The sequence below is a fragment of the Zootoca vivipara genome, chromosome 12, assembly GCF_965207765.1.
Source record: "Zootoca vivipara chromosome 12, rZooViv2.hap1.1, whole genome shotgun sequence".
In the NCBI taxonomy this organism is placed as follows: Eukaryota; Metazoa; Chordata; class Lepidosauria; order Squamata; family Lacertidae; genus Zootoca; species Zootoca vivipara.
This window is the reverse complement of record NC_142595.1, coordinates 41,895,681-41,917,206: the sequence shown is the minus strand read 5'-3', so window position 1 is coordinate 41,917,206 and position 21,526 is coordinate 41,895,681. Positions and strand designations below refer to the sequence as shown.

Genomic DNA, 21,526 nt, shown 5'->3' with positions numbered 1-21,526 from the left:
GGTTCCATTAATTTTGCATGTCCGTATTATTTTGTTTTTCTATCTGTATCCAATTTTATACTCTCCCATTACATTGCAGGTGTTTCAAAAATTATGCTGATGTATTTACTTGTATTCATTGCTTTGATATATATGCAATAAACATATTCCATTCATTCCTAAATTTGTTGTTGCTTTAGGAGATTTCCAGTTTATTTAGCCATTTCCACATATTCCATTAACTTAATTTGCCACTCTTCTTTCCAATGCTGAGCTAACACTATCCAAGTGGATGTAGTCACATACATTAAGAGATTTTTGTATTTTCTAGGTATGTCCATTCCTGTAATTCCTAATAAGAAGGCTTCAGGTTGTTGTTGTTTTAATAAAGGTTAATTTCAGTATTTTTCCCCAATTCATTATATATCATTTCCCAAAACCTTTTAACGACTTTACATTGCTACCACATATCATAAAACGTGCCTTCTAATTCTTTACATTTCCAACATTTGTTTTCTCTTGATTTATACATTTTTCTAATTTAACCGGTGTCAAATACCACCTATACATCATTTTCAGATAATTTTCATGTAATTTACAAGCCATAAATTTCAAATCCCTCTTCCAAAGCCGTTCCCATTCTATCATTTGTATAGTGTGCCAAGAGGAAACTCTCTGGCTTGCGCCTCAGTTTAAATGGGTCACGGCGACGCCCCACCCAGCGAGCGAATTGGCTGGCTGGCGAATGATGTGGCCAGGAACCTCCGGGTGACACGGGGCTTTCTCCCCCGCCCCCAGGGAGGAGTGGGTGGCCACGTGGTCCACCGCAAATCCTCCCCACAGGGAAGTAGAGTGGATTTTCCCACTTTATCACTATGGATTTGACCTCTTGATGCTTAGTTTCCCATTCCAACAGCAAATTGTACATTTTTGATAACACTTTAGTGCCCTTTCTATTATTTCTCTCTGCAATTTTGAAATTTCATAGGTAGGTAAATCCTTTCTTTCTATCATTTTAAAATGTTTCATTTAACTACAGTAGAAATATTGTAACCAATTGGTTACTTTCTTTCTTACTTCTTGGAAGTCTTTCAATTTTAGTTGGTTATCCATTTCTTTTTTAAATTAAAACCATCTTTATTTAACTTCCTTAAAATATAACAAAAACAGGCAGAAAAAGAAATTACAAACATAAACAAGCAAAAAAGGAGATATAAAATAATATAATATACATAAAAATATACAAATTATAAAAGAATTAAGGAGAGCAATAAACAAAGAAACAAAGGAAAAAGGAAAGAAAAAGGAGGGGGGATTAAAACTTAAAAGCTACTTCCAATTGTTTGTGTATCACTTCCTTCACCAATTTCCATTCGCTCACTTTTCTTAATTTATTCATACAACAACGCCCCCTAAGGGGTTTTGGCTTACACAACCTTTCAAATACATCACTTTATGTGTATCTTAATTTAGGCAGATCACCAATTTTGTTTCAATACCCTCTTTGTTCAAGTAATCCTCCACATATTTCCACTCATTTTTTTTTTTTGTTTGGGAACATTTCTTATAGTTGTTGTTGTTTAGTCGTTTAGTCGTGTCCGACTCTTCGTGACCCCATGGACCATAGCACGCCAGGCACTCCTGTCTTGCACTGCCTCCCGCAGTTTGGTCAAACTCATGTCCGTAGCTTCGAGAACACTGTCCAACCATCTCATCCTCTGTCGTCCCCTTCTCCTTGTGCCCTCCATCTTTCCCAACATCAGGGTCTTTTCCAGGGAGTCTTCTCTTCTCATGAGGTGGCCAAAGTATTGGAGCCTCAGCTTCACTTCACTATATTTCTTATAGTAGCCATCATTTTGGCTAGGTTCATAAATTCGACTAATTTAACATGCCAATCTTGTATTGTTGGAACTTCTTTCCCCTTCCATTTCTGTACAATAAGCAGTCGGGCCACCGCAATCACATATAGGAATATATTTTCTCTATCTTTGGGTATATTCTCCGGGATATACTCAATAAAAATATTTCTGGTCTTTTACCAAATGTGATTTTCAGCATCTTTTTTGTTTTTTTCATATACTTTGTTCCAGAACTCATGTATTTTTATACATTGCCACCAACAGTGGTAATAGCTTCCCACTTTTTCACGGCACTTCCAGCAATTATTAGATTTGGATTTATAGATTTTGGTCAATATCTCTGGTGTTAGATGCCATTTATAGATAAGCTTCATCATATTTTCTTTAATCACCATGCAGGCTGTAAATCTCATGCTTTCTATCCACAATTTATCCCATTGTGTTCTATATATCGGTCTTCCTATATCTTGCGCCCAATTTATCATTGTGCTCTTTACCTCCTCGTCTTTCAACTCCCATTGCAATAAATATTTATATAACTTTGATAATGGTTTATTTATATTATCTATTAATAATTCTTGCAATTTTGATTTATTTTCTATAAACCCAATCTCTTTATGTTTTTTTGAACACACTCTTTAATTGATAATATTGGAACCAGCTTGCACAGTGATTTTGAATTTGGTGGTATGGTTTTAATATAAATTGATTTTCTTCTTTTATTAATAACACTTGATATGTCAACCATTTCCCTCCTTTTGGTTGGCTTCTCAATGCAGTCATTTCTAGCGGGGAGGCCCACCATGGTATTTTAGGTTCTAATAGGTTCTTATAGTCCTCCCATACTTTGAATAAAGGTTTTTTAATTACATGGCCTGTAAATTCTTTGTATTCTTTTTTCTGATCTTGTAAGAGATATGTGTGCCACCCTGCAATATTTCTGAAGCCTTCTAAATCCAATAGTTTCTTATTTTCTAACACCATCCAATCTTTAATCCAACAAAGACATGCCGAGGCATAATATGATTTGAGATCTGGAACTCCCCATCCTCCTCTCTCTTTTATATCCGTCAACAATCTATATTGTATTCTTGCTTAAATTTCTTTTCCACATTTCAAATATTTCTTTTTTCCCTATAATTGGTAGCATTTGGAACAAGAATCGAATTTTAGGTAAGACCGAGGTTATCCATTTCAATAAACAACTCTATATGTTACCCAATTGGTTTCCATATTTAACTTTTTAACCAATATTGCTTCCAATGGGGAAAGCCACCAAGATGCTTTTTGTTCTAACAAATCCATATATTTCTCCAAAAACTTTAAAAATCGCCTTTCTTATTATATGATTATGAAAATGTTTATGTATTTTTGTCATTTGATACCATAAATACGTATGACAGCCAAATCTATTATCATGTCCTAAATCCAATAGATCCATATTTTTAAAAAAATGTTGTCTAATCCCAGATCCAGCAAATGCAAGAAGCTTCATAATATAATTTAAAATCTGGTAGAGAGAAGCCTCCTCTATCTTTATTGTCTGCTAATCATTTATACTTTATTCTTGGCTTCTTCCCTCTCCAGATGAATCTTGAAATGTCTTTCTGCCATTCTTTGAAGCAATTAACATTTCTAATCACCAGAATTGATTGAAATAAAAATAGCATTTTTGGCAGCACATTCATTTTAATTACCGATATCCTTCCTAACAGTGACATATTCATTCTTCCCCAAATCTCCAAATTTCTTTTTATTTCTTTCCATGTTTTTTCATAGTTATCTTTAAATATATTACTATTCTTTGTTGTTAGCCATATCCCCAAATATTTCACTTTTTAATGAATATTTATTCCTATCCTCTCTTGTATCTCTTGTTTATTTTGCTCTATTAGTTTGGTTTTACTTTTATTCAGTTTAAAACCTGACACTTGGCCAAAGTGATGTATTTTTCCTAATACTTTCACTAAAGAATTCATTGGTTCTTCCACCATGATTACCAAATCATCCGCAAATGCTTTCAAATTGTAGGTTTTATTGCCTACTTTGATTCCTCTAATTGTTTCATCTGCCCTTATATTCCTTTTTTATATATATAATATTTTATTGATTTTATAAAGACAACACATACACAACATATACCATAAATTCTGTCCCTTCATTTTCCCTCCACCCACAAGACCACTTCTGCCACCAGTGATACCCATGGGCATTGAGAAACAAAGGGGTCCATTTTTAGGCTGGGTTTAACCTCCCCCCTCCTTCCTCCCCCCTCATCCCCCCCCCTGCCACTGAGAGGACAGAGGCGGAGGAGCTCTGGGGTTTGGCTTATCCCCCAGCTAATTCTTCATTATAATTCAACAACAAAAAAAGAAAAGAAAAAAAAGAAAAAAAAGGGCATAAAAAAATTTAAAAAAAGAAGAAGAAAAAAGAAGAAAAGAAGAAAAAAACAAAAAACAAAAACATTGTGGCTTCCACGATTCTCTTCCTCCTGGAATTCCTAGCTTCTTCAATTAATTTTGGCGAGTTTCCTAATCTAATTCAAAATCTAATTCTTATTATATTAACTCAATCCTCCTCCTTCTTCATGCTGCCCCCCTCCGAGTCCCCTCCTGCCACTAGGGTGACCCGAGGGGTTCAGCAGTCAAAAGGTTCCATTTTTGAGTCTGGGTTTCCTTCCACCCCTCCCTCCCCCCTCCATACACCCCCTGTCACTGGATGCCAAGAGTAGAGAGAGGGAGACAGGCAGTTCTCTACCCAGACCCATCTCTAGTCACCAAGAACATTAAAAACAAACTTTAACATGTTTCCCAGGCCATTCTTTTACCCCTCCAGAAAACTATTAACCCTAAACTTTTTTTTAAAAAAAAATCTCTTTTCCCCCCCCTCCCAATGTCCCTTCCCCCCATTGGATCAGCATACCATTTAGCAGGCCAAGATTCAGACACCGTTATTCATCAACACAGAAAAAAAAAACCTTAAACTAAAATTTTCACCCCACACCAGTCCTTTCCCACATCCACTTCCAGACCTTTGCACGCCCCTCTTCCTGCCTATCCCTCCCTTCACTAACACCACTCCACATTTCAGTCTTTCCAGGATTTCCATTTTCATCAATCTTCTCTTCACTTTGCTTCTCCTTGTCGGCCTCATCTCTTTGTTCAAATTTTTGTTTTTCATCATCCAACACATGTTTTTTTGAGTCCAAATCAGTCTCAAAGTTATCCTCAAATTGTTGCTTCTCACACACAGTCTCAGCATCAAAATTGTCCTCTAAATCTTGATCTTGCACCTCATTCACCATTTCTGTTGGATTTAGGCATTGCCGTTCCTTGTAAATATCTTCCCATGTTTGTAGATAGTTCAACACAGCCTCCTGGAAGGCTTGAGAAAACCTTGTTTTCATAGTTAACTTAACCACAGGCAGGCCAGAGATAAGGGCCAAAGAATGCTGGAAAATTCCTCTCTACCACGTTGTCGGCTCCATCTTGGCTGATCTTATCCTTTGTCTTAGACTTCATTAGATTTCAGATTTAAATTCCACTTAAATTACTTCTAAATCCTCTTCAATCAGTTTTTACAGTCCACAGCAATAAAATCAATTTTTTTAATCCTATAGCAGTTTGACAGCATTTGACAGCTGTCAAAACGTCCTTCCCCTTATTGCTGCTGAACCTCAAGGGGTATTGACACCGGGGGCTAGGAAGGTTTGGAAAAGTCTTTCTTTCTCTCGGGTCCACAATCTAAAAAAGAACTTTTTCCCTTTTCAGCTCAGGAATATTTAATACGCCTCCCGATTTACCATTTGGAAGAGATCGGCTTCCGTTGCTTTAAAATCTCTTCCTATCTTCAAATTTAAATTTTTTAAGGTCCGAATTGAGATTTGACTTACTTTGTACAAGTCTTTTATTTTCTTGGAAGAATCCGCCACTTGCAGGCTGAGGACTCGGAGCTTCACTTCAAGGAGGTAAGATGAAACCCAAAAATGGCTCCCGCGACTCCACTCCGCTGGCTCTCGATCGCTCCACGGAGCTCTCGTATCTGCCCTTATATTCCTCACCAGCACGTCTAATACTAAAATAAACAATAGTGGTGACAGCAGATATCCTTGTCTTGTTCCCTTCATTATTTTACATTCTTTCATAGTAATATTATTGATCTTGTGTTCTGCTCTGAATATTCCCCTTTTAAAAGATTTTCCAAAATTATTCTCTTCCAAGACTTTCAACATGAAGGCCCACGAAACATTATCAAACACTTTTTCTGCATCAATAAGCATCATGGCTGCCTGTTTTTCATTTCTTACCTCTAAATATTCAATTATGTCTCTTATATTTCTTATATTATTTTTCAGCTGTCTCCCTGGAATTAATCCTGATCGATCTTGAGGTATTATCTCTAACATTATACCTTTCATTCTATTTGCTAAGATATTTGAAAATAATTTATAAACACAATTTAATAATGAGATTGGTCTATAATTTTTTACCTCCTGCAATTCTTTCCCTTGCTTTTTTTACACTGTCTAGCCCAATACCCGATGAATCTTGGGAAGAGGGACTGATTGTGAAATCACTATTTTTTATATTTCTTCATCAGTCTCCACATAGCAACTTTTATCTCCTTGTTCCTCAGTGTGTAGATCATGGGGTTCATCAGAGGGAAGACCACAGTGTGGAAAAAGGCCACCACCTTGTCAAAGGGATAATCCTGGAAGGGACGGCAGTAGATGTAGATGGCTGGACCAAACATGATGCAGGCGATTATGATGTGGGTGATGCACGTAGACGAGGCTTTGTTCTTTCCATGGCTTGAACTTGTTCTCACCTTTATTAGCAGGGCCCCATAAGAGATGAGGAGGAGGATGAAACATGCAGTACTTACCAGGCCACTGCTAACAAACATGAAAAATTCTAATATGTAAGTGCTGGTGCAAGCCAGCTTAATGATCTGGGTGATATCACAGAAGAAGTTGTCGAGCTCATTGGGACCACAGAATGGGAGAGGGATGATGAGAATGACCTGGATTATGGAGTGCAGGAACCCTCCAACCCATGAACATACCAGCATACCCCAGCAGACTACTTGGGTCACCATAGTACCATAGCGCAGTGGCTGGCAGATGGCCACATACCGGTCAATGGCCATGGCAATGAGAAGGAACATCTCAGCTGCACCAAGAAAATGAATGAAAAAAATCTGAGTGATACATCCCAGATATGATATAGTTCTGCGGCCAGAGAATATGTTAGCCATGAGCTTTGGTGGAGTGACACAGCTGTAGCAGATGTCCAAGAAGGCCAGGTTGGCTAAGAAGAAAAACATGGGGGATCCCAGATGGGGGTCCTTACAGATTGTCAGAATGATGACAAAGTTTGCAGGTAGGATGATGATGTAGAAGAGCAGGAGAAGAACACAAAGGAATAGCTGCATCTGCCAGAGCTGTGACAACCCCTGGATAACAAACTCTTTCACTACAGTGTGATTCCCATTTTCCATCCTTGAAAATGTAGTCCTGCAAAACAATTATATTTGAAATGTTAAACAATAAATGATGGCAACACCTCTGCTCCTTTTTATACACCTTGTTATAAATGGAACCATTTGGTAGGCTGGCCAGAAGTAGATCAAAGTAGCTCACAAGTTAAGCTTACATTCAGATTCTGTGGCTTTTGCACAGAAAAATGGTGATAGACTAACAGCACTGTATGGGTTAGATGTCTCAGTGATAGGTGGTCCAGCTGGATTGGAGGGTGAAAATATGTCTAGAACAACAGATTTTCAAGGAATATGTCCACAGGATAGAATCTCCAGCCCTAATTTCTTGTCTTACACTTGACCATGTTTGTTCCTAAAAATTCACCTGCATTCAATAGATATTCCAGAGCCAGTGTTTTGTAGTGGTTAGAGTGTGGGATTAGGACCTGGGAGACATTCAGAAAAACTTTCTTTCACTAAGAGCTGTTTAGCAGTGGAACAGACACCCACAAGAGGTGGTGGACTCTTCTTCCTTGGGGTTTTTCTAAATAGAGGTTGGAAGGCCTCTAATCAATGAATCCAGAAGTACCTCCCTCACAGGGTAAAAAAAGGTAAAGTTAAAGAACCCCTGACAGTTAAGTCCAGTCGTGAATGACTCTGGGGTTGGTTGTGGCACTCCTCTCACTTTTCTGGCCAAGGGAGCCAGCGTTTTTCTGCAGACAGTTTTTCCGGGTCATGTAACCATCATGAGTAAGCTGCTTCTGGCAAAACCAGAGCAGTGCACAGAAACACCGTTTACCTTCCTGCCAGAGTGGTACCTATTTATCTACTTGCACTTTGACGTGCTTTCGAACTGCTAGGTGGGCAGGAGCTGGGGCCGAGCAACGGGAGCTCATCCTGTCGCGGGGATTTGAACCGCCGACCTTCCGATTGGCAAGCCCAAGGTTCAGTGCTTTACACGACAGCGCCATCCGCCACCCGGGGAAAACCATGTATGCCCTGTATTAATCTTCTTTAATTTCAGTGGGTCAACTCTGAGTAGGAACTTAGCTGACTATAATTCCTACACTGTAAAATTCAAACATGGGAAAATTTCAAAGGTTGTCTTTTCTTTGATTTGCATATTTTTCAGAAAACTAAACCCAGCAGATGAGTCACATGGAGTCCTCTGTGATCTGAACATGATGTCACTGATAGTGAAGAGGAGCAATTCAGTTCAGTGTGCAGTTAAAGCCAAATTGATCACATTTGCACTTTCAGAAACCATAAACAAATCACATCACAACCATCCTTTGAAACCTGCACTTATCCGAATGGATTGAGCCTTGGACCTTCTGAAGTGCAAAACAGATCACCATTGAGTTATGGCCCATTCCCCAAATCTAAGGCTAATAAAACTGAGATCCAGTGCTGCTATTGCTGCTGCTGGTGGACCCTAAGCCTTCCTTCCTCCAACCACAGAGATTCTCAAGACCATGGTAGAATGGTCAGATCTGACTGAAAACCTTTTGCAGCCTGAAGAGATGAATACGATCAGGCTTCCTCAACCTCGCCCTCCAGATGTTTTCAGACTACAATTCCCATTATCCCTGACCACTGGTCCTGCTAGCTAGGGATCATGGGGGTTCTGGCCAAAAACATCTGGAGGGCCGAGGTTGAGGAAGCCTGAGTAAGATGGTTCCCCCCCCCGCACAATACCAAACACAGCTGCTGACAAAACTGGCATCTTAACTTTACTTTGATACCAGAGAATCCTCAACTACACATCAACTACAACTAGCTTAGGAGGCAAAGGGCAGACCATATGGCACACCCACTTCTGTCCTCCATATTTCCCACCCTCCAGCATTTGCCATCTGAGGCAGCTTCCTCCCTTTGTGTAAAAGGTACTGCTGGCCATACATGCAGAGCTCAGGGACGAGGGGCAGAAGGATTTGTCATTTTCAGTTTCTTGGTTTCTCATTTTTCCTATCTTAAATTGAGTTTCCCACATTTCAACATCAGTTTGATATTTGTTTAGAAAAAGAGTCCTAAACAAAATCAATCAGCATTTTAATACAAATTCCTTCAAATTTTTCCATTGAAAGTAATGACTGTCCCCTTAAAGCAAGAGTAGGAAACTACTAGTCCTCTAAATATTGCTGGATTACAAATGTCACCATCTCTAACCACTGACCAGGGTACCTGGAGCTGGTGAGAGCTGAACAAGAGCTGTAGGGTTGCAGTTTAGCCAAATCTGCCATAAAGGCTTGAGGCAGTCAGAAAAAAGCAGCCACCATGCCTCCCATCCTGATCTTCCACCAGACCCCTTCTACAGTCTCTTTGTTTCCTTAGTAGTGATTAGCAAGAACATAGGAAGGGTGTGCGGGATCAGGCCAGTGGCCCATCTAGTCCAGCATCTTCTCAATGACAGCAAGCAGGACAACAGCATTCTCCCTCCTATTGCTTCCAGCAGCTGGTATCCAAATTGAGCCAAATGATCAATAGAGGAGCAAAGGAGGAAAACTAAAGCCATGAAAAAAGACAATGTAAAAAGAGCAAAGATGAGACACTTACCCTTTGTTGCCCTTCAATTTGTAGACAGCTCTTCTGGCAGAAGAAATCTTCCTCATCCCCATAGTTATATTGCTAATGGAAGAAGTGCATCCAAGGATATACTGAGCCCAGAAGAAACACCTTCCACTGATCCCAGAGGACCTCATTAAAAAAGTTAGCAGTTACAAACACCTCAGGTTACAAATGCTTCAGGTTACTAACTCCGCTAACCTCGAAGAGTTACCTCGAGTTGAGAACTTTGCCCCAGGATGAGAACCGAAATCGTGTGCCAGCAGCAAGAGGCCCCATTAGCGAAAGCCGCGCCCCTAGTTAAGAACAGTTTCAGGTTAAGAACGCACCTCCAGAATGAATTGAGTTTGTAACTAGAGGTACCACTGTACTCAGAGTAGATCCACTGAAATAAATAAACATGACACATTTAATAAATAAATAAAGTAGTAGTAGTAATAATAATAATAATAATAATAATAATAATAATAATAATTTATTTATACCCCGCCCTCCCTGGCCAAGGCCGGGCTCAGGGCAGCTAACACAAAATATGAATTACAATAAAGCGTAATGGAAACAACAACAAACAAACAAACAACAAACAAACAAACAAACAATGAAAACGCGGCTTAAAATACATCTTAAAATGCAGCCTCATTTTAGTAGTAGCCCATAAATCTCCTCTATGGTTTGAGTAAATGAATGACTTCAGTGTAGAGTGATAATAGCACGATAATCATATCAGGGCTTTTTTTCAGCTGGAACTTGCTGGAACTCAGTTCCGTCCATTCTCAGGTGGGCACCGTTGTCATTATAAGAGAACAAGGGAGGTGTTCATGGTGAGTTCCAACATCTCTTTTTCTAGAAAAATTGCACCGATCAAGATAATTATTTGCTATAAACCATTCACCATACTATCAGAGGAATAGGGTGGGTCATAAAGTCTTCCCAAAATCCTGGTGCCACTATGCTAAAAGCCTTAATTTGGTGAAGATACTGCTTAAAATAACCTGGTCCCGTGATGGCTTAAATATTTTCATGGTTGTCCCTGCATCTTTTTGGCAATTGGAGGATATGGTCTAGAACAGGCATCCCCAAACTCGGGCCTCCAGACGTTTTGGACTACAACTCCCAGCATCCCTAGCTAACAGGACCAGTGGTCAGGGATGATGGGAATTGTAGTTCCAAAACATCTGGAGGGCTGAGTTTGGGGATGCCTGGTCTAGAAGATACGAAAGCCTACACCAACGTGGCCAAGCTATTCCTTTCCAGGAATAGGAGTAGCTGAGATGTGACAAGGGCCATTTCAAGGCTCTGTTCTACCCTGTTTCTTCTGGGTAGACATGGATAGGATTGAACGGTTAATCTTGATTGATTCCAATGTGCTCAATGGGACAGGAAAGGGGTGCACCCCAGAAAGATGAAAATATGACAAGCAGTTACCCCTCTGTCAGATGCCTTCAGCTCCCTGTAAGAATTTTTTTGTCTCTGCTTGGTTCAACTATGCTTATATAAAAATCTTGTCCCATTTCATTTCATTTTGTCACAATCACGTCATGCCCCTGAGTAGTGAGAATTTGAGAAGTGCAGCACTTATTCAGCTTTGATTTCCTTTAGAAGGAAGTCACTGAATGTTGATATCATTTTGGAATGTGTGTTGTTGTTTTTTTACAACTATGTAAGTCAGAGACCCACTGTCAAAACACTATAAGGCAGCCTTTCCTATCCTGGCGTCCTCAAGATATTTTCAATTCACCACTCCAATCAGTTCAGGTAAGCGTGGCTGTGTTGTAATGGTTGTTGCAGTCCAAAATATCTGGACAACCTCAATTCAAAGCCCATTGCTTCGGGATCAGGTGCCTATGGGGATAGTCAACAACCCTAATATGGTTATAGTAAAGGTACGGCTGCAGTGGGAAGCTAAACGGCAATTCCATGCACTCTTCTTTCTGTCACGGTGTTCCATTGCTTCAGAAGTGATTTAGTCATGCTGGCCACATGACATGGAAGGTTGTCTGTGAACAAATGCCAGCTCCCTCAGCCTGAAGCAAGATGAGCGCCACAACCCCATAGTGGTCTTTGACTGGACTTAACCATCCCAGGGTCTTCAGCCTTACCTTATGGTTATAGAGGTCACTCTCTGGTTTCCCTGTGTGTCCCTCTCTGCCTTGCTTTCTCTCCGAATGAAACTGATTGGACTAGCAGTTGACTTTGGCCAAGGGGGAGGGCGTATCCTCCTCTATTGTACCTGATGGCAGTGGACTAGTTTAGTGACTGCGTAGAAGCATGGGATTCTGCCTTGTACTGACTCAGATCTACAGGCCATTCTGACTTAGTATTGTCTACACTGTTTGACTGTTGCTCTCCAGGACATCCATACACTTCCTGGCAAGACTAGGGGTTGAACCTGGGAGTGTCTATGTGCTCTTTCACTGAGCTAAGACCCTCTCTCTTGCAAGACAGGCTGTGAGGCACACACAGCTTTGATCTCCAGAGAAGGGAATCGACTGGTTGTATGGTAAGGAGGGGTGCCATGATGATTTTCTGGGGGCAGTACACAGGAAAAGGATTTGCTCCTTCTTGGCACTCCCCAAAGAAGACGCATATTTTAGAACATGACCAAAACACCAATACTTTTATTGCTTTTATTATGTTTTTGTTTTTTATAAAGGTTTTGTATCCTCTGTGGAAAAAAGATGGGGTCTAAAATATCCATGGTCACCTGGATATATACATTCATTGGAGTGTAAGAAAAGGGTGCTGTCTAGCCTGTGCCCCATGAATCCTGGGAAGAGGGACTAATTTTTATATTTCTTCATGAGTCTCCACATAGCAACTTTTATCTCCTTGTTCCTCAGTGTGTAGATCATGGGGTTCATCAGAGGGAAGACCACGGTGTGGAAAAAGGCCACCACCTTGTCAAAGGGATAGTCCTGGAAGGGACGGCAGTAGATGTAGATGGCTGGACCAAACATGATGCAGGCGATGATGATGTGGGTGATGCACGTAGACGAGGCTTTGTTCTTTCCATGGCTTGAGCCTGTCCTCACCTTTACTAGCAGTGCCCCATAAGAGATGAGGAGGAGGATGAAACATCCAGCACTTCCCAGGCCACTGCTAACAAACATGAAAAATTCTAATATGTAAGTGCTGGTGCAAGCCAGCTTAATGATCTGGCTCACATCACAGAAGAAGTTGTTGAGCTCATTGGGGCCACAGAATGGCAGAGGGATGATGAGAATGACCTGGATTATGGAGTGCAGGAATCCTCCAACCCATGAACATACCAGCATACCCCAGCAGACTACTTGGGTCACCATAGTACCATAGCGCAGTGGCTGGCAGATGGCCACATACCGGTCAATGGCCATGGCAATGAGAAGGAACATCTCAGCTCCACCAAGAAAATGAATGAAAAAAATCTGAGTGATACATCCCAGATATGATATAGTCCTGCAGCCAGAGAATATGTTAGCCTTGAGCTTTGGTGGAGTGACACAGCTGTAGCAGATATCCATGAAGGCCAGGTTGGCTAAGAAGAAAAATATGGGGGATCCCAGGTGGGGGTCCTTACAGATTGTCAGAATGATGACAAAGTTTGCAGGTAGGATGATGATGTAGAAGAGCAGGAGAAGAACACAAAGGAATAGCTGCATCTCCCAGAGATGTGACAATCCCTGGATAACAAACTCTTTCACAACAGTGTGATTCCCATTTTCCATCCTTGCAAATGTAGTCCTGCAAAACAATTATATTCGGATTGCTTAGCAATAATTGATTGCAATACCTCTGCTCCTTTTTATACACCTTGTTATAAATGGAACCATTTGGTAGGCTGGCCAGAAGTAGATCAAAGTAGCTCAGAAGTTCAGCTTACATTAAGATTCTGTGGCTTTTGCACAGAGAAATGGTGATTGCATAACAGCACTGTATACTGTAGGTTTGATGTAGGTTAGATGTCTCAGTGATATGTGGTCCAATGGGACTGGAGGGTTAAAATATGTCTAGACCAACCGATTTTCATGGAATATGTCCACGGGATGGAATCTCCAGGCCTAATTGCATGTCTTACACTTGACAATGTTTGTTCCTAAAAGTTCACCTGCATTCAATAGGTATTCCAGAGCCAGTGTTTTGTAGTGGTTAGAGTGTGGGATTAGGACCTGGGAGACATTCAGAAAATTTTTCTGTAACTACGAGCAGCTTAGCAGTGGAACAGACTCCCACAAGAGGTGGTGGACTCTTCTTCCTTGGGGTTTTTCTAAATAGAGGCTGAATGGCCTCTAAGCAATGAATCCAGAAGTACCTCCCTCACAGGGTAAAAAAAGGTAAAGTTAAAGGACCCCTAACAATTAAGTCCAGTCGTGAATGACTCTGGGGTTGGTTGTGGCACTCCTCTCGCTTTTCTGGCCAAGGGAGCCAGTGTTTTTCCGCAGACAGTTTTTTCCGGGTCATGTAGCCATCATGACTAAGCTGCTTCTGGCAAAACCAGAGCAGTGCACAGAAGCACCGTTTACCTTCCTGCCGGAGCGGTACCTATTTATCTACTTGCACTTTCAAACTTTTGGGAGGCAGGAGCTGGGACCGAGCAACGGGAGCTTACCATTGCAGCGATTCGAACCGCCAACCTTCCGATTGCCAAGCCCAAGGCTCTGTGGTTTACACCACAGCACCACCCACGTCACAGGGTAGTGAGAGCTAAATGAGTTGGGAGGAAACCATGTATGGCTTCTTGAGCTCCTTGGATGGAAGGTTGAATATAATTGCAAACAAGCCAAACCAAACAATCCTTTCCTTGTTGTTCTCTATTCCCAAGTGTGATAACACCTATATGCATGTATTGCATTTACCCAGGGACACAGGTGGCGCTGTGGTTAAACCACTGAGCCTAGGGCTTGCTGATCAGAAGGTCGGTGGTTCGAATCCCTGTGATGGGGTGAGCTCCCATTGCTTGGTCCCAGCTCCTGCCAACCTAGCAGTTCGAAAGCACGTCAAAATGCAAGTAGATAAATAGGAACCGCTACAGCGGGAAGGTAAACGGCGTTTCCATGTGCTGCTCTGGTTTGCCAGAAGCAGCTTTGTCATGCTGGCCACATGACCTGGAAGCTATACGCCGGCTCCCTTGGCCAATAATGTGAGATGAGCGCGCAACCCCAGAGTCGGTCATTACTGGACCTAATGGTCAGGGGTCCCTTTACCTTTATTGCATTTACCTAGAAATAGGAATCAGGGACACATGCAGCACTGATGCAAGAGTACAACATTCATACAAGCAATTGTATCATACATACATGTCTGGTTCCCCCCCCCCCCCTTCTGATGCCACTATTTCTTTTTTCATACTTCATTTTCTCTTCACATTCAGACAAATTTACAGAAGGAATATGGTTATGATGATAGGAAAAGTATTTCCTTTGCAATTCAGTTATAGATGGGTAGATCTATCAGTTTCAGGTTCTCTCAGTTTCTCATCTTTCCAATCTTAAATTCTCTATATTTACACATCAGTCCATGATTTTTTTTTAAAGAAAACCACATGAATATATATCATCATTTTAGCCTACCTACGATACAAGAATGGCAGGAGAAGTTAGTCGAATATTTAAAATTGGCAAAATTAACGGCAATAATTAGACAAGTTCCGAGACAAAAGATAATGAAAGAATGGATATATGTTCAAGAATATTTGGAGAGAGAAAATATGGAGACAAATTTAGTGAAGTGCTTAGATTAGAATTTAAAAGGAGAGAGAAAATTAAATTAAATATAAAGTGAAAATGGGTTTTGGACCAGATCAGGAGGATCAGCAGGAAGAAAAGAAGAAACAAAGAAACGCGTGCTGTAAATAACGGGAAGCGATTTTTTTTTGTTTTGTTTTATTTGTATTTTTCTTTTCTTTTTTCTTTTTTCCCTTTTCTTCCTTCTTTTTCTTTATTTGTGATAGTATTGTTTGTGTGTGTATATAGTTTGAATATTCTTATTATTTAGTGTATATATATAATTTGAATATTCCTATTATATTTGTTTTGTTTTTTTTGTTTTGTATCTTTCTTTGTTATGTATGTGTCTTTTAAAAATTTGAATAAAGATTATTTAAAAAAAAAAAAAATTAAAAAAAGAATATATATCATCATTTTATTGCAAATTTCTCCTAATGTACATATTTTTGTATGCAATTTTGCAAAATATACACACATTTTTTGCGAAACAATTTCCTTTGATCCAATCAATTCCGTTAAATATTATTTTCACTTATGTGCATTTCAATGGACATTTTACTGTATTATAAGCTGTTTTGTACATATTAATTAGGTGTAGGACTAGGATGGTATTCACCTCTAGTCATACTCAGTGCAGAGACATTAAAATTATTGGACATGTAATCTTTTGTTCATTAATTTCAATGGGTCAACTCTGAGTAGGACTTAGCTGACTCTAATTCCTACACTGCAAAATTCAAACAGGTGAGAATTTCAAAGGTTGTCTTTTCTTTGATTTGCATATTGTTCAGAAAACTAAACCCAGCAGATGGATCACAGCGAGTCCTCTGTGATCTGAACATGATGTCACTGATAGTGAAGAGGAGAAATTCAGTTCCATGTGCAGTTAAAGCCAAATTGATCACATTTGCACTTTCAGAAACCATAAACAAATCACATCACAACCATCCTTTGAAACCTGCACTTATCCGAATGGATTGAGCCTTGGACCTTCTGAAGTGCAAAACAGATCACCATTGAGTTATGGCCCATTCCCCAAATCTAAGGCTAATAAAACTGAGATCCAGTGCTGCTATTGCTGCTGCTGGTGGACCCTAAGCCTTCCTTCCTCCAACCACAGAGATTCTCAAGACCATGGTAGAATGGTCAGATCTGACTGAAAACCTTTTGCAGCCTGAAGAGAGGAATAAGATCAGGCTTCCTCACCCTTGGCCCTCCAGATGTTTTCAGACTACAATTCCCATCATCCCTAACCACCGGTCCTGCTAGCTAGGGATCATGGGAGTTGTAGGCAAAAAACATATGGATTGCTGAGGTTGAGGAAGCCTGAATAAGATGGTTCCCCCCGCACAATACGAAACACAGCTGCTGAAAAACTGGCATCTTAACTTTACTTTGATACCAGAGAATCCTCAACTAGGCATCAACTACAAACAGCTTAGGAGGCAAAGGGCAGACCATATGGAAAACCCAGTTCTGTCCTCCACATTTCCCACCCTCCAGCATTTGCCATCTGAGGCAGCTTCCTCCCTTTTTGTAAAAGGTACTGCTGGCCATACATGCAGAGCTCAGGGACGAGGGGCAGAAGGATTTGTCATTTTCAGTTTCTTGGTTTCTCATTTTTCCTATCTTAAATTGAGTTTCCCACATTTCAACATCAGTTTGATATTTGTTTAGAAAAAGAGTCCGAAACAAAATCATTTTAATACAAATTCCTTCAAATTTTTGCATTGAAAGTAATGACTGTCCCCTTAGCAAGAGTAGCAAGGGATGAAAACTAAAGCCATGCAAAAGACAATGTAAAAAGAGCAAAGATGAGATACTTACCCTTTGTTGCCCTTCAATTTGCAGACAGCCCTTCCGGCAGAAGAAATCTTCCTCTTCCTCATCCTCATATTTATATTGCTTATGGAAGAAGTGCATCCAAGAATATACTGAGCCCAGAAAAAAACACCTTCTACTGATCCCAGAAGACCTCATTAAAAAAAGTTAGCAATAGCCAATTTCTTTTATTTCAGTGGTCCTTCAAGATATTGATGATCCCATTTTGACAATCCCATTTTCTAGTCACTTCCCCATTTAATTGTCTCATTTATTAAACCTCAACACACAATGTAAATAATAGCTCTTCTTGTTTGTACATGTGGGTAGTAATAATAAAGTTTCGTTAAATGAATTAAATGTATGCCAGCCTGCCCCAACCTAGTGTTTTCGATGATTATACCCACCAACCCAAACTAGCACATGATGGAATACTCAGAAATGTATTGAACTTCAGATACTTCCTTATGGCTTGAATGAATGAATGATTTCAGTGTAGAGTAATAATAGCATGATATTCATAACGGGACACCTGACCATTAGGTCCACTCACGACCGATTCTGGGGTTGCAGCACTCATCTCGCATTATTGGCTGAGGGAGCCAGCGTACAGCTTCCAGGTCATGTGGCCAGCATGACAAAGCTGCTTCTGGTGAACCAGAGCAGCACACGGAAACGCCGTTTACCTTCCCGCTGTAGCGGTACCTATTTATCTACTTGCACTTGCGGGATTTGTACCGCCGACCTTCTGATCAGCAAGCCCTAGGCTCTGTGGTTTAACCCACAGCGCCACCCGCGTCCCATATGATAATCATTACAGGGCTTTTTTCAGCTGGAACTCACTGGAACTCAGTTCCAGCAGCTCTCAGGTGGGTGCCAATGTCATAAGAGAACAACGGAGGTGTTCAGGGTGAATGCCAGCATTTCTTCTTCTAGAAAAATAGCAGTGATCATGATAATGATTTCCTATAAACCATCCACCTTACTAGCAAAAAATAGGATGGGTCATAAAATCATATATCAGAGGAGTCAAAGCATCTCACTATTTATCAATTCATGGCTGTTTCGATAATTACTTCATTCTATGCAGATCTTAGACAAAAACTCATATTTCCACTCCTATGACAACGTAGCCCTGTAGCCAGACAAAGACAGGTTTTGTTTCTGCTGATCTAGTTTACTGGACCAACAGCCTCCTTGGTGGCCAGATTTTTTTTCCTGGCCCTTAAGCGTCGTAAAGTCAAAATTGACAGCATTGACATGGGTTTAAATGCATAGTCTACTTCTTATTGTTGGTTTAAGTTTAAGTTCCTTTAGATGCTTAGATGTTTTAATTTTTGTATGGATAGATGTTTATTTCTGACTGACGGTCGAATAAAATCTGATTGAATTGATAATTACTTTGGAGACTCTCCAGTTACACACTTTGCACATCTTAGCTGCTGTGAATGACTTTATAGGGAGGAATCCAGGGAATCACATGTCTACCTTCCCACCAGAAATTGTTTCCTTGCTTCTCAGCTTCCTCATGGCTGACTTCACATCTTTGTTTCTCAGAGTGTAGATCAATGGATTCAGCATGGGGGTGATGATATTGTAAAGGACAGAGACCAGCTTATCTACTGAGAAAGTGGAAAAAGGCCTGGCATAGATAAAGATGCAGGGGCCAAAGAACAATGTCACCACAGTTAGGTGGGAGGCACAGACATTGAGTGCTTTGCGCCGTCCCTCAGGGGAGCGGATCCTCACCAGAATAGTGGCGTAGGAGGTCACCAGGATGACAAAGCAGCTGCTTGAGATGAGACCACTGTTGGAGACCATGAGGAGTTCAATAACATAGGTATCAGTGCAGGCCAGCTTAATGACAGGTGGGACATCACAGAAGAAGTTGTCCACTTGGTTAGGTCCACAGAAGGGCAACCTCATAGTAAGGATGGTCTGGACCATGGAGTGGATGAAGCCTCCGGTCCAAGAAGCTGCCACCAACCAGCTGCAGAGCTGCCTGTTCATGATATTGGGATAGTGCAGAGGCTTGCAGATGGCCACGTACCTGTCATAGGCCATGATGGTGAGGAGGAACATCTCAGCAGCACCCACAAAATGTAGGAAAAAGAGTTGAGCCATGCAGGCATCAAAGGAGATGCTCCTTTTCTCGACCAAGAAGTCCATCAACATCTTAGGGGCTGTGATGGTAGAGTAGCAAAGATCCAGGAAGGAGAGGTTACCCAGCAGGAAGTACATGGGTGTGCTCAGCCGGGGGTCAGAGGTCACTGTCAGCATGATGAGGGTGTTTCCTGCTAGGGTTGCTGTGTAGACCAGGAGGAAGACCACAAAGAGAGCGGCTTGGGACTGCCATGATGGGGAAAGGGCTGCCAAGAGGAATTCACTGACTCGAGTGTAGTTTCCTTCCAAGTTCTCCATTTTTCCTACTAAAGTGTGGAGAGAGATTTATTTAGTTATTTATAATTTGCTAGCTCATTAAACAATATCTTGGTGATATACAATTAAATCATTACAACATCATAAAATGAGCTACAGGAAGAAATGGTGGTGGTGGGGAATCTACAGTGGTACGTCGAGTTACAAACACCTCAGGTTACAAACGCTTCAGGTTACAAACTCCGCTAACCTCGAAGAGTTACCTTGAGTTGAGAACTTTGCCCCTGGATGAGAACAGAAATTGTGTGCCAGCGGCGCAACGGCAGCAAGAGGCCCCATTAGCGAAAGCTGCGCCCCTAGTTAAGAACAGTTTCAGGTTAAGAACACACCTCCAGAATGAATTGAGTTTGTAACTAGAGGTACCACTGTATTTAGAGTAAATCCACTGAAATAAATAAATATGACACATTTAATAAATGTTAATAATAATATTTTTTTTTATACCCCGCCCTCCCTGGCAGCTAACACCAAATATGAATTACAATAAAGCGTAATAGAAACAACAAACAAACAAACAAACAAACAACTAAAATACGGCTTAAAATGCAGCTTAAAATGCAGCTTAAAATGCAGCCTCATTTTAGTAGTAGCCCATAAATCTCCTCTATGGTTTGAGTAAATGAATGACTTCAGTGTAGAGTGATAATAGCACGATAATCATATCAGGGCTTTTTTTCAGCTGGAACTTGCCGGAACTCAGTTCCGTCCACTCTCAGGTGGATACCGTTGTCATTATAAGAGAACAAGGGAGGTGTTCATGGTGAGTTCCAACATCTCTTTTTCTAGAAAAATTGCACTGATCATGATAATTATTTCCTATAAACCATTCACCATACTACTATCAGAGGAATAGGGTGGGTCATAAAGTCTTCCAAAAATCCTGGTGGCACTGCCTTAATTTGGTGAAGATACTGCTTAAAATAACCTGGTCCCACAATAGCTTAAACATTTTCATGGTTGTCCCTGCATCTTTTTGGCAATTGGAGGATATGGTCTAGAGCAGGCATCCCCAAACTTCGGCCCTCCAGATGTTTTGGACTACAATTCCCATCTTCCCCGACCACTGGTCCTGTTAGCTAGGGATCATGGGAGTTGTAGGCCAAAACATCTGGAGGGCCGCAGTTTGGGGATGCCTGGTCTAGAGGATACCAAAGCCTACACCAGGCATCCCCAAACTGCGGCCCTCCAGATGTTTTGGCCTACAACTCCCATGATCCCTAGCTAACAGGACCAGTAGTCAGGGAAGATGGGAATTGTAGTCCAAAACATCTGGAGGGCCGAAGTTTGGGGAAGCCTGGCCTACACCATTGTGGCCAAGCTATTCCTTTCCAGGAATAGGAGTAGCTGAGATGTGACAAGGGCCGTTTCTGTGGGATATAAGGCTGTCAGTCAAGTCCAACGTTCTGAGAGGACTAACTGCCTCTGTATGCCAGGCAGTTTTGTCACTTGGTTTTTTGGTCGGTTGCTGCAATTTTCTCATGACTCACTACTATCTAGTATATAGTTTATCTGTTAGGAAACCTAAACCTGCCTTCAGGAACAACTCTGTAAACCTGAATGAATCAGAAAGTAAAGTAGTTTGTGTTAATATGATTCAGATTCATATGTGTTTTCTTTAAGAGGGACAGAAAGGGATTATCAACCAGGAAGATATAATTATTGACAGGACTGAAACGAGTTAGC

The 21,526-nt window shown here is 40.9% G+C and overlaps 3 protein-coding genes across 3 annotated transcripts; all 3 read right to left on the bottom strand.

Moving 5' to 3' along the window:
• Positions 1-1,116: 1,116 nt before the first annotated feature.
• Positions 1,117-7,337, bottom strand: LOC118095626 (olfactory receptor 4N2-like). Its single transcript, XM_088654754.1, has 3 exons — positions 6,423-7,337; positions 3,536-3,661; positions 1,117-1,128 (listed from the first exon to the last, which is right to left on the bottom strand). The coding sequence occupies exons 1-3, from the start codon at positions 7,335-7,337 to the stop codon at positions 1,117-1,119; spliced, it is 1,053 nt and encodes a 350-aa protein (XP_088510880.1).
• Positions 7,338-12,661: 5,324 nt separating this feature from the next.
• LOC118095627 (olfactory receptor 4N2-like) lies at positions 12,662-13,585 on the bottom strand. Its single transcript, XM_088655092.1, has one exon. The coding sequence runs from the start codon at positions 13,583-13,585 to the stop codon at positions 12,662-12,664; it is 924 nt and encodes a 307-aa protein (XP_088511218.1).
• Positions 13,586-18,880: 5,295 nt separating this feature from the next.
• Positions 18,881-19,825, bottom strand: LOC118094491 (olfactory receptor 4Q2-like). Its single transcript, XM_035134981.1, has one exon. It carries the CDS (start codon positions 19,823-19,825, stop codon positions 18,881-18,883), a length of 945 nt encoding a protein of 314 aa, XP_034990872.1.
• Between the last annotated feature and the right edge of the window lie 1,701 nt (positions 19,826-21,526).

Coding starts and splice junctions, on each gene's coding strand:
- LOC118095627 (XM_088655092.1), bottom strand. CDS start 13,585: ATGGAAAATGGGAATCACACTGTTGTGAAAGAGTTTGTTATCCAGGGA.
- LOC118094491 (XM_035134981.1), bottom strand. CDS start 19,825: ATGGAGAACTTGGAAGGAAACTACACTCGAGTCAGTGAATTCCTCTTG.
- LOC118095626 (XM_088654754.1), bottom strand. CDS start 7,337: ATGGAAAATGGGAATCACACTGTAGTGAAAGAGTTTGTTATCCAGGGG. Junction 3,662..6,422: donor GGAGACTGATGAAGAAATAT/AAAAAATAGTGA, acceptor GTGAAATATTTG/GGGATATGGCTAACAACAAA.